General features: G+C 38.9%; 1 protein-coding gene across 1 annotated transcript in view; it reads left to right on the top strand.

Moving 5' to 3' along the window:
• Positions 1-2,973: 2,973 nt before the first annotated feature.
• Positions 2,974-13,693, top strand: part of ZNF804B (zinc finger protein 804B) — a 542,103-nt gene continuing 531,383 nt past the window's right edge. The window contains exon 1 of the mRNA XM_040472723.1: positions 2,974-3,226. Within this exon, the coding sequence (XP_040328657.1) occupies positions 3,119-3,226 (108 nt within the window). The 5' untranslated portion in view covers positions 2,974-3,118. The remainder of the gene's footprint in view (positions 3,227-13,693) is intronic.

The following is a 13,693-nucleotide window of genomic DNA, read 5'->3' as shown; positions in this document are numbered from 1 at the left end:
TCCCAAAAGGTGCCCTCCTCAATACCCATCACCCACCCTCTCCTCCCTCCCACCCCCCATCATACTACAGTCTTTGAAATACTACTATAAAAAGGGATTACTTTGTTTCCTATGGGAAAACTCAAATGCACATGGGAGAACAGTCAAATGAACTAGAATATCAGGATAGCTAACAAATACTTTGAATAAAAAATCATACAATAAGATGGTATATGTGAATTGTATACTTTTTTTAATATGAAATTTATTATCAAATTGGTTTCCATAGAACACCCAGTGCTCATCCCAAAAGGTGCCCTCCTTAATGCCCATCACCCACTTTCCCCTCCCTCCCACCTCCCATCAACCCTCAGTTTATTCTCAGTTTTTAACAGTCTCTTATGGTTTGCCTCCTTCCCTCTCTGTAACTTTTTTTCCCCCTTCCCCTCCCCCATGGTCTTCTGTTAAGTTTCTCAGGATCCAGGTAAGAGTGAAAACTTAGGGTATCTTTCTCTGTATGACTTATTTCACTTAGCCTAACACTCTCCAGTTCCATCCACGTTGCTACAAAAGGCCATATTTCATTCTTTCTCATTGCCAAATAGTTATACTTTTTGATTACTTGTCAGTTCTTTCATTTTAGGAGAGTATACCTGATTCTTAGTGATTAAACATTACTAGAAATTAAATTTGCCTAATTAAAAAGGGATAGTATCTTTGGAGTTGTTATTCACAGCATGTGACATCATTCATTTTTCTAGTCCATTCCAGGATGCTTACACTTATGTCCTCAATGCTTATTACATTTATGAAGAGTGAAATAATAGTTATAGACTGAGCTGCACTATCTCCTTTTAAAATTTCACTTCATTCATTTTTTTGGCAAAGATTTTGCCTGATTTTGAAATTTTGCTATTTGCAAATACATTGTTTTCTTGGTATAGAATGTACCTACCGTCTATCTATGACTAATATTACTTACTGTCAGCTTCAGGAAACATTTCACAGCTCTAAGTTCAATAAACACCACATTGTTAAGCACATCAGTCTTAATAGAAAGGAAAATGTGGTTATGTTGTATCTATTGTCACTGCTGTATTATTTTTTATTTCAGACATTCTTACCAACAAGATAGTTATAAAATAAACAATTCCTACAAGATTTATATTACACTATGTCAGTTTCAGTAGTTTTCAACTCGAAGTTCGCAAAGAATCGGCATTTTGCCTTATATAAGCGCCTTTATAAAGACTATCTGAAACATTTAAAATGAGAAATACATCTATGTGTTTAATAAAATATTAAGGATATAAACTATTGTAATAATGTGAACAAAAAGTCATCTTTATTGACTTGACTTTATACTTTATAAAAAGTATATTAATTGGAATATATGTTTGCTTCAGAGTTTTATGAGTTGCCTCAATAGGAAAAACTGAATTACCTATTTTCTTTGACCTGTTTCTGTCATTTGTGAAAGGTCCTCAGGGTCAACCAGGATGCTAGTGGAGCACTGTGCGAGACGGAAGAGGGAAAAAACTGGGGAGGTGACTTGGAGCATTAGCCTTAACCTTGCACTAATTACAGTGCTAAGGCAAAAAAGAAAGGAGCCCCCCCCCCCACCCCTTTATCTTCTCCCCAGCACAGACCTGGGCGAGTGGGGCGAGAGAGAACCGCACTAGGTCAGCGCGGGGTGGAAAGGGCACACCTCCTCCTGACTCCGGCAAGGCTTCCTTCTCATTTCAGAACACGTATCTGCACAGGTCATTTATTCTCCGTGCACCTCGCTCCCTGGTGGCTTCATTTACAGCAAATGATTTAACGTTCATTAAGAAACACCGCTGAGGGGCGATCGTTGAGGGCTGTGGACACGCAAACGTCCTGGACAGGTCCAAAGTATCTGCCTCCTTAAAGATACAGAAAGACTTGTAAGTGTTTATAACTCTGGAGACACACACACACACACACACACACACACACACACACGCGAGTGCACGTTTCGTTTCTATTCCTTACATAAGTTTTCTATCTAAAACTTATTTCCTCCTGCATCCATCACCCTCCATCGCGCATCTAATCAATATGCCTTATTTGGGGCTGCACGGCTCCTCCAAACAGCCAGCCGGCTGGGGAGCTGTTGATTCCGCCAACGCCGCCGGCAGCCGGAGCGCGGAAAAACGCTGAAGGCGAGCAGGCAGCCCAAGAGTGAAGGAAACGCTCTCCTCCTGCTCCTCTCCTCCGCCGCGGCTCTCCCCAGGCGCCCCGGGCTGGGGCCCGCAAACCCGGTGCAAAGTTGGACCGGAGACCGCGCGGAGCGACCAGGGGGCTGGGGCGGCTGAAGGCAGGAAGCGGGCGCGGCGCGTCCCGCAGCCGCCGGGGCCTCGGGGGCGCCACCGCGGCAGCTGTCACCTCCCCGCGCGGCCGCCCGGCGCGCCCTTCGCCCCCAGCCGACGGCTCTGAGCGGGGGCGCTGACTGCTCCAGCGCGGGGTCGCCGCGTCCCCACGTCCCGGGCCTCGCCCCAGCCCGCGTGCTGCCTCCTGCGACCCCGCCCCCGCCACTGCAGCGGGGGCAGCGGCTTGGCGCTCCTGGGGGCTGCCCGCGGCTCTCCCGCGCCGACTGCTGTTGCCGCCGCCCGGCGTCGCAGCCCCCTGCCCGCAGCCCAGCCCGCGGACGCCTCCCCCCACCCTCCCCACCCCGGCCAGGCGACCGGGACCCGCGCCGGAGCATCTCGAGGCGTGCACTGGGTGCGAAAGTGGGGGGCGGGAGGAAAGGGGGCGGGGGAGTTCCTGATTCCCTGGCGGACCCAGGAAGTTGTCCTTAAAAAAAAAAAAAAATTATATCGCCGGCCCGCGGTTGAGCAGCCGCCTCGTCAGAGCAGCATGTGGACTGGCTCGCCGGGTCCCCTAAGCGCTGTGTGGCTGCCGCTGCCGCCGCCGCCGTCAGAGCAGCCGCTGCCGGCAGCAGGAGCCCCGCGCTGGGCGAGGAGCCGGGACGCGCGGCCGCCGCGTCCCCTGCTTGCCGCTGGCCGCTTCTTCTCGAGAGGTGGCAGTCACTGTTGCTGCTGAGAAACCAGCCCGCATTTCCACGGCTGGGCGTCTGGTGCGGAGTTGAGACGCTGCGCCTCCTGCTTGGACCCACATGGCTTGTTACCTGGTCATCAGTTCGAGACATCTCAGCAATGGGCACTACCGGGGCATTAAAGGAGTCTTCCGAGGGCCCCTCTGCAAGAATGGATCTCCCTCTCCGGTAACCTGCTCACACGCGCGCACACACACACACAGACACACACACGTTGAAAATCAAGATAAACAAAAAGAGATATCGTCCTGGTACAATCAGTGGTTGGCGGATATACCCATAAGTATATTGTGTCTGTTTTTTACAGTTTATTGGTAGACTGTTACACAGGGAGGGGTGTGTGTTTACATGTGTATATATGTTCATCACAGTTATTAACATCTATAGTGCTGTGGATGCAAATATTTACTGAATGCAGTTAACTGCAGGGCTGTAAAGGTAGCTCTAGCGTGCTCTGTCAAGTTATGAATCTGCTGATTTGGGCAGTGTAGAAAGTTTGAGTGGCACTTTATAACCGTGCTTGGTGAAGTCATTAGTTGGGATTACTTAAATAATGCTGCTGTTACTTTACAAGAAAATAAACTCTTTAAAGATTTCGCATCAGAGCACTGGCAAACGGAAAGGGTTTAGATGTTAAAATTTGCTTAAATCTAATGCTTGACTGTATACATTCTTTAAGGAAAGCCCAAGAGTCCTTTGTGGAAAGATGAAGTGGATACTTTGTGGTATTAGGTACAAATGTATTTATATGCCATTTGACTGATCGCTCAACTTAGTATACTATTCAATTTAGTTTACTGTTTGATTTATTCATGTTTTTTTAAGAAATAATTTTGACCAGACTCTATGACTTCTGAGAGTCTTATTAATTTACTAATTGGTACGTATTATAGACAACTGTTTTACAGCTTCAGATGTGTTTCAAAAAATGTCATGAAATATTAAAATTTTGGATTATTTATGTGACTAAGATCAAGTTTCTAGTTTAATACAAAAACCAGTATTTTAAGTCTGTCTGATATAACGAGTGAAAACTTAACTTGCCTGATCTTTATTTATTTACTTTTTGTACTTTTCATCATGGTTTCATGCTTCATTAGCATGAGTTATTCAAAACTGCAATATATCTTTAAAACTTTTGATTAAGCACCATATGTGATTTGCATGAGAAATTTAAAATCAGAAAGTCCAAGTGCCCAGAGGTATCACTAAGTCCTAATTATGACAAACTATTGCCTCACATGTTTTTATGCACTGGAAGTGTGGGGTTATTGTAATCCCTCCGACTTCCTCAGTTACGCAGTACTGAATCAAAAGCATTAGATGGAATATACTGTTTATATTGGCACTTTCAAATAAACTCTTAGGGTTAGAGTGGTCTTGGAGAGTTTTAGTTGAATAAAGCCCACATTCAATCCTTCTGAGCAGCTGGTCGGAATCCTTTCTATTTTTAAAGATTCTCAGGATTGGAGTTTCTGCAGTCTCAGCAAACCACCTCAATGTTTAACAACCCACAGTGTCAGAATCTTCCTTATAGCAAACTTAAATATATCAAATTTTTCTTTAAACTCATTTCATCTTGAAAACCTAGAATTTTCCACCTTTTATTATTTTCCAATGCTTCAATAATCTTTGTGGCTGTGTTCCAAAACCCTCTCTTTGATTATGGAGATCTGAACTGGGTAGTGTGTTATAGTATATGTATGCCTTAGTAGTTCACAGGATAAAGGAAGAATTATTTCCTGGTTCCTAGTGTTCAGTTCTATTGAAGTTGCTTTAGAATATGGTGTTAATCTTCCAAAATCTAAGGGGCTTGCAGAGGAAATTTCTGTCACATGGTCAGAAGGTGTCCTCCCTCCTCCACTATTGGTCATTTATCTCCCAGAAGTCTGATTGATGCCCCAGGGACTGGACACATGAGTGTGGACGTGACAAGACATCCCATAATCCACATGGCTCTGCTAGCTGACCAGGTGCTCACACACACAGGACACTGTTCGTATTCGCTGCTGGGCTCATTTTTACTAAAATACTAATTCATTTACTTTTATCTAGGTGCTACACTTTGACTCATGGGATTGTTCTCTTCAAAATTAACACATTTGAGTGTGCTTAAATTACATTTGCATGATTTAAAAATATCTGTTAGTCTGTATATGGGCTTCCTACAACTGATTTATTTTTTCTTCTTTTACATTTTACTATGGAATTTGAATGGCTTTTTCAAGGTTTCAGTAGTTTCTCACATGAGCTAGGCAGTGTGTGAAAAATTGATGTTCATTCCTTCTCTGTCATAGGAAGGTTTTTGAAAAAAGTCACTGCCTTCACATTACATGACACTTAGTCTTTCTTCCTAAATTAAAATAGGTCACTACCTTCTGGACCTTAGTCCCCTGAGCACTTAAGTAAGAGTTTCCTAGTGTATAAGAGTGTATATTTGCCTTCTTTATTAATGAGTTGTGAAGCATGAAGCTAAAAACTGTGGTTATACGTCATTTTTTTTTTTATATCGAGCAATACACACACCCTAGTTGGTTTCAGGTTGACCTAAAATTTATTGATTTTTTTCATCAACATAAATATGAAACTCACAGATCCGTAAGATAGTCATTAATTTTTTTTCTTAAAACACATTTCTACTCTGACAATACCTTTTTTTTGTTGTTTGTTTTTCAAATTTAGTACCCTGAATAGTCTCAAATTGACCTCTACATTATTGACTTGGATTATTTCAACTCACTGAGATGCAGTTTATCTGCATCTGGACTGGGAAACCATTAGCTGATTTAACTCACTCTTACTAAGGTCTGCGATACTTCAACTTTGGTTCTTACTTTTCTAATCTAAGTGTCCCTCCTTTCTACTTTAATCTATATTTTCCTGTTTTAATAGAGCTCTTTAAAAGTAGCACATAACACAATTATCAAATGAGAATATTCTGTAATTTCATTACAGAAAGGAGCAAAGCCACAATTCCTTTCTGATGTAACAAGAATTTCTTCTGATATATATCTATATATATCATCTATATCTATATCTATATCCATCTATCTATCTATCTATGTATCTATATCTATAATGCACACACACACACATACACACGTATACTTGGATAATATGAATTTAATATAATTTAAATTTATTTTTTAATAATAATATAACTTAATATGAATTGGTGTCTTCTAGATAGAATTATTCAGTTCTATATTTAAAGTAGTTATATACATTTGTCATGTTCAAATCACATGTCTGTAGAATCTGAACATACAACATTAAACTGACCACATAAGGAAAATTATTATATTTATATACATTTTTATTTCAAAGGATTTCATTTAGAAAACATTGAATCATTACATCGAGTTCTTGTAACAGATACTTAGTGGGATACTTGAGAAAGAAATAAAGCATTTTACCCCCAAACAATGTTCACAGATCAGCAAACTGAAAATCCTAGAGTAAAATTCAGCTCCTATCTTCAAAGTAAAAACATGCAAATGTCTTATCTGTTGCATCGAGACTTGATATGAAAAAAAATAGCATACTGCTTTTCATCCTAATTAGAATGTGAATAATTGATTTTAGATAGTTTATGTTACTTTAAATGTGGGGATACATTAAAGAAAAGAAAAGAAAAATGACAGAGTATTACATAGTACTGTGTAGACCATTTAGTATGATGACATAGTACTTGATGGTAAAAGTCTCTGATTTTAGAAAATAAATTTGCGTCCTCACAATTTAGAATATTTATCCCTCACCCTATCAGAACTTTAAAATAAGATGACTGAACGATGATTTTAAAAGATCCGTTTGAGATACATATGCACACACACACACACAGGTCTACACCCACACATGCACCTAGATACAGATACATTATTATTGGTGCTCAAACATAAGAAGTCACTATGCATTATGTTATAAAGTCTTTTACCATCATATATGTTAACTCTAAAACTTTGTTACAGTAATTGAAGTATTCATTAAGAAAACAATCTATAAGTGAATTCATTTTTTTGTGAACTTCCAAGTTCTTCTATCCCCATGTTTGAATTCAGTAAAACAAAAAATATTCTCTCTGTAGTGTCAAAAATGTGTTTGAATCGGTTCTTAGTTATTTTTGTAGTGAAAAATATTGTCTTGGGGCACCTGGGTGGCTCAGTCGGTTAAACATCAGACCTCGGCTCAGGTTTATGAGTTCTCTGGCTTATGAGTTCAAGCTCCACATTGGGGTTGGGTTCTGTGCTAACAACTCAGAGCCTGGAGCCTACTTTTGATTCTGTGTCTCCCTCTTTCTCTGCCCCTCCCCTGCTCATGCTCTGTCTCTCTCTCCTTCAAAAATAAATAAACGTTAAAAAATTGAAAAAAAAAAAGAAAAATATTGTCTCAATTTAGATTTGAGTGTGGTTTGTTACTTAATTTGTGTCTTTAACAGTATGACTCATTCAGGTTATCGATTGATTAAATATTAATAATATTTGTAGTTGTATATTTGATCCATGGTATATGTTTAGCATATTACCACTCTCTTGCAGCTTAGGGTGATACTTTTTTTTTTAATTTTTTTTAACGTTTATTTATTTTTGAGACAGAGACAGAGCATGAACAGGGGAGGGTCAGAGAGAGGGAGGCACAGAATCTGAAACAGGCTCCAGGCTCTGAGCTGTCAGCACAGAGCCCGACGCGGGGCTCAAACTCACAGACCGCGCGATCATGACCTGAGCCGAAGTCTGACGCTTAACCGACTGAGCCACCCAGGCGCCCCAGGGTGATACTTTTTAAAAAGTGTGTAACCTTTCTTCTCATTGCCTTTTCAGCCCTTCTTTTTTTCAACTAACTGATTTCAGAAACTTATAGTTGGCATTTATGCTTTCAAATATAAGTGTCAACTTTCTAGGTCTTAAATGTGTGTCTATCTGACTTTAGAAAGCTTCCATAGTAAGAAGAATCAAATGAGTGTTTGAATGCTATAATTCATGACTTTTAGTAGATTATACTGTATTTATTTCATAGTTAAAATTTGATAGATCAAATACTTCAATTTCTTTCTTTTAGATATACAATTAAGATAACCTCGAATTTAAATTTCTACTCCATAATTTGGAAACAAAATAAAAGTAAAACATATTGGCATCATGTTTAGACTTAATGAAGGTGGAATTTAACATAGAACATAATCATTTGTAGTGGAAAGAGTAACTATGAAAACTTTGTTGTACAATGTGTAGGCACGATGATACATGTTTTTCATGTGTTATGTATTAACAAAGCTTGAAATGTAGGTAGGTTTTAGGCTGTATTGGGAGCAAGGAGCAGGAGTATATATATTTCGAATAACTTTATGAAGTCATTGACTTCAGTGTGAATTTGGTTTGTTCAAAATGCACATTGTCAGAATAATTCCTTAGTATATACATACATATTTTGTAGAAAGTAATTTGAAGCAAAATTGAAATAAAAATGCTACTTTGCTTGAAAATATCTTGGTTTTAACAAGTATACTTTTTCAGATAATCCTTATAAAATGGCAGGTGACAGCCTTTTGGAGATAGATATGAGTCAGGTTTACTTAGTGGATAAGGTGTGGAGAAAGAAATTAAATATTTGATATGTTTTCATGACAAGGTGTAGTTATAATGATGAAAGGGATATGCCAGTTCCCTACTTCCACAGTCTCTCTTGCCTGGGAAGTACATGCTGAACTTGAAGAGAAATTCTGGAGAGTTGAATTACTTTATACCTTAGACAGTATTCTCACTTGTAACTAAGACCTTGTCAATTTATTGAAAACAAAAAATGCAAAAAGATATTATATGGCATATGAAATGAAAAGGGGCTTTTAGAAATATTTACTAATGTATGATCTTGCTTTTCCTGAGATGGACCCCTGATAACATGCTTTGAACTAATCCCCTCTTTCACTCAAATTTGATACCTAAAATCTAAGCATATCTTTCTGAAAAACTGATAATATACTGTTCTTCACAGATAAAGACAGCTATTAGAGTTAGCTATTTTTTCTTTTCCTCTTTAGCTGGTAGGAAACTCAGAGAGAAATCTGTGGCTTAACAAAGCCATGGGAATTGATGATGGCATTCAAAGCAACATGATTTCCGCATCCTTGCTCATCTCCTATTCCCAGTTCAGCTTTCATTTTAATTTTATTTTCCATGGCTCTCATTCATTTAAATTTATATTTGATCATTTTCATGTGTAAAGTTTCTTTCATATGACTTAGTTCTGTTGTGAAAGTAAGTCAGGCTATAAATAAATAATAAAATATAGAATACCTAAAGGTAAGGATGCCACTCAGGATTTTGTACTGGTCATCCAGGCTTTGACCACGATTCATGGAATAGAGAACATTCATTTTGTTCATTTGTAGCAAGCATAATTAGGGCTGCCAATTTTTTTGCTTTGACAATTGGCAAATTTCTCTTGGCAAATTTTATTTCACTTTAGTGTGGGTGTTAAGGCAGGATATAGTTTATTTTGAAACAGATACTGCCAGTTTTTTTTTTTTTCCAAACAATCTTTTCCCCTCCCTGTTATTCCTCTTGTCCTTGATCCTTATTCCTTTTGTTAACATGATTATCAATTTTTTCAATATCTTTTTTGGTTTATGCACAAATGTTGGTGTATATGTCTAACTCCGGAGGTACAAACCCCTGCGAATGGTGAGCAGCATGCCATTTTGTCTGCTTCCCAGCCCAAGCAGACACGTTTCTTCTCTGTTCACCCTCCGCATTTAGAGCTTCCTGCCTATCTCCATTCAGAACTACCTCCCAGTGTTCTTCCCCTGCCCACCTTCCCACAGCTATTACTCAGCACTTGACTTGTCCTATCTACCTCCTGAGCAACAAATACAGTCAGTACCTCCCCCCACACACATGTATCCTTGCCAGATCTCCATTTTGCAATGAATAATTATATTCCCTAACATTTTTCTTGGCAAGCAAAGCCAAATGCGTTTCCTCTTTGTGGATGAAAATAAATATCATATTCTAAACAGAAAATAACCATTGGACCCCCTTTTTAAATGGTGGAGGGGCTGGAAGCCCTACTTAAGTCTGCCCTTCTTACTGATTTGCTTCATCAAAATGTGAAGTTGAAAGATACCCTGGTGGCCATATTAATTACATTCACATTATCTTTAAAATGTTCTAAGTCCCTGGATGGTATCGAAGAGTCTTCATGATCCAGTCCTTATCTGCATCTATAGTTTTAACTCTGTTTCTCCACCTGATCCTATTATGCTCTAGCCTTACCCAACTACTCAGAGTTCTTGACTATGATAGGTGTTTCTAGACCTTTATGCCATTGCACATTCTGTTCCCTGTGGCACAAATCCTCTTTTTGCCTTCATTTGTTGGGCCATGTCGTATATATTCTTTCAGACCTAACTAAAGAGTTGGCTTCTCATGTGAGTTGACACTGAGCTCCCTACCATGAGTCAAATGTTTCTCTTTCAGGCTGCCATCACATCTATTGCTTACCTAGATTATTACTGAACTGTAGTTGTTTATTCGTCTCCATTTTGGCCATGGAATGTGAGACCTTTGGGGTCATGTCTGCTGTTATCCTTATATCCCCAGTACTAAGCACAGCTTCTGGTTTACTATTGATTTTAATAGAAAAAAAAAAAAGGATTTCAGTGGAAATTTAATTAGTGTAAACAGTTCCCTTTGGTCCTGCTTGTAGCTCCATGAAGAAAACTTTTCCTTAGAGACTTTTTTCCCAAGTTAGTTAGTCAGAATCTTTCAGAATGCACACTGTTACACTGATGGATTAAGTGGTCACTGTTTTCATGGTAATGCTTCTCACTTTAACATCTACCAAGATCATTTGGTCAATTGCTTCGAGTATAATTTAATACTTCCTATTAATCCAAATTGCAGGGTGCTTTATTCCATGTAACCATTTCAGAACATTTTTGTTAAAGGCCACAAGAGACTGAAGATTGGCTACATGTGAATAGATGAAATTTGTACATGAGTTAGTTAAGCCATATTTTTCATTGGCATATATTTAATAGCTTCTGAGAAATGAATTCAAGTTAGGAACTTGGTTATTCCCTTCCTATTTAGGAGTATATAATAAGGAGAAAAAACAGGGGTTCTTACACCTTTTCTTTCTTTCTCTGTCTACTCTCTTCCTCCTTCTCTGTCTCCTTCCTCCCTTCTTCTCTTCCTCCCTTCCTTCTTTCCATCCTTCCTTCCACCTGCTTCTCCTCCTCCTCCTCCTTCTCTCTCTCTTTCTATCTCTGTCATTTTTTCTTTCTTTTGAAAGAGAGACAATAATTCTTTGATCACTGGTCACTATAGCCCTTGAGGAAGTACCATCCTGGAGCAGCCACAGGGTGGTTTTTGCAGAGTTGCCAATACTTTCCCATTGCTTGAACTTACTAGTCACACACTCTCCAACAACTTTGTTGTTTCTCGGATCAGCCAAGATGTGGCCACTGTCAATAAGAGAAGCTTGGACTTCTTCTAAACAATGAATTTTAGCTAAAATATCCAGCCATCTATTATGGAGATACAAAGAGATAGTAATACTATATGGAATGGAAAGAATCCGGTTTCCTGTAGTCTCAGTTTCTTTATACAAATAAACTTTTCACACTTGTTAACAGATATTTGATTTCTTTGCCTCATTTGTAGGATATTAATATTGGAAGGACCCTTAGCAATCTAGTTTAATCTCCCGGTATAAATTTTTAAATATATCACGATGATAGAATAATAATTTCCCAAAGATGTTTGTGTTATAATCCTCGAAACGTTCAAATCTGTTGCTCACATGGCAGAAGAGGCTTTGCAGATGTGACTAAACTAAGGATGTTGAGAAGATTGTCCTGGGTTATGCATATGGACCCACTGCAATCTCAAGGGCCCTTGTAAGAGGGAGGCAGAAATGTCAGAGGCAGAGCAAGCTTTGAAGATGGTATGCTGCTCGCTTTAAAGACAGAGGAAGTGGCCACAAGTCAAAGAATGAAGCTCAACAAGGCACCTGAATGGATTCTCCCATAGAGCATCCAGAAAAATCAGAGCCCTGCTAGTGCTTTGATTTTAGCCCAGTAAGACTTTTGACTTGGTGGACTGAAAGATGATTAATTTGTATTCTCTTTAGCCAGTAAATTTGTGGTAATTTGTTAGAGCACCCATCGGAAACTAATGCAACCACTCTTAACATGGGTGAACATATCCAATGGTGGGAGGCCCTCTGCTCACCAGAGTGACTGATCCTCTTGTGAAACTAATGTCATCAAGGTTGAATCTCCTCTTGCTTTTACCCAAATGCCTCCGCCTCCCTCTTGCTTTTAGTCACTGTTCCTCACTCTGCCCTTTGGAAGCAAGAGGATAGATCTATCCCCTCTAGGACGTGACAGCCCTTCAACTATTCAGAGACAGCTGGTGGTTTTTCATTGTTAAATCATGTAAAGGACTGAAAACTTTGTGAGAACTAACTAATCTTCCCTGTACATCATTTGCGTTATTTTATTACACATTAATTGAATTTTCTGCAACTCAAAGTGCTTTATTTATTACACTTTGTAATGTAATCCAGGTTTTGAAATATAACATACTTATGGTTTTATATTCTTGAAAGATGGTAAACTTGGCAAAACATTATCATACACTTAGAAAAATACTGTCCACACTTTCAACTACTTCTCCAGATATTTCCCTTTTTATATCATATCCATCATCTTTACAGCAGATGAACTTAGGAACACAAAAGCCAGATCATCTCAAAGGCACATCTTGAGGCTATCTTTCATAATTTGTTTAGTCTTTGATTTAGACACGTGCTAATTCCTAGGAGGGGGAAGGCATGAGTTTTAAATAAAAAGTGATGAGATCAATTAAAGTAATAATTGTAATTTCATGAAATCCCCAACATTTGCTATGTTAGGCACAGTGGTATCTGAACAGAAAGTTATTTTTTAACTTTCGTGTCGAAGAATAAAATAAGATGTGAATTGTCACAGATCATAAGCGTACAGCTTTTTCATGCCTCAGATGTAGATAGAGAACATCACACCTCCCTGGAAGCCCCAGATGTCCCCCTTTTCAAGTACCACCTACCCCAAAGGCGGTGAAAGTCCGAACACCAGATTATAAACTGCCATATTTTTTTTAAATGATGTCAAAATGAGTTTCAGTAAAGAACGCATGAATTTGCAGCTTAACCACCAGAAAACTGTTGAATTAAGTCCCTCTTTTTAGGTCAAGATAGGCATGCCAGTGTTTCAGCTGCTTTGTTTTCTACTTCTCTTTGAGTGACCGAAGCAAACTTGTTAACTGTTTGAAACAAATGAACAAAAGAATTCTGATTGGACAAGAATGAATGGATTTATGCTAATAAAACACACAGATTATATCCAGGGTGACATCTGTGAAGTATTTCATTATCTTTTCCTTAATATCACATGTTGAAATTCAAAGATCCGACCATCATGTAGATTCAGTAATCTCTTGCAAGTGGTTAGGGATGGCTCTGGTGTGTTTTCATTGAGGGGAGATGTGAATTATGTATTTAGTGGCAAGATAACAATACATAATTTAAGAAAATAAACCTCTAGCTTGGACTTTTCATAAAAAATGAAATTTATGTGCAAATGATGTGGAA

Source organism: Herpailurus yagouaroundi, unplaced genomic scaffold (assembly GCF_014898765.1).
Source record: "Herpailurus yagouaroundi ecotype Mexico unplaced genomic scaffold, PumYag 100, whole genome shotgun sequence".
NCBI classification, from domain to species: Eukaryota; Metazoa; Chordata; class Mammalia; order Carnivora; family Felidae; genus Herpailurus; species Herpailurus yagouaroundi.
Note: the sequence above shows the minus strand (reverse complement) of the source record. Positions and strands in the feature narration are given on the sequence as shown.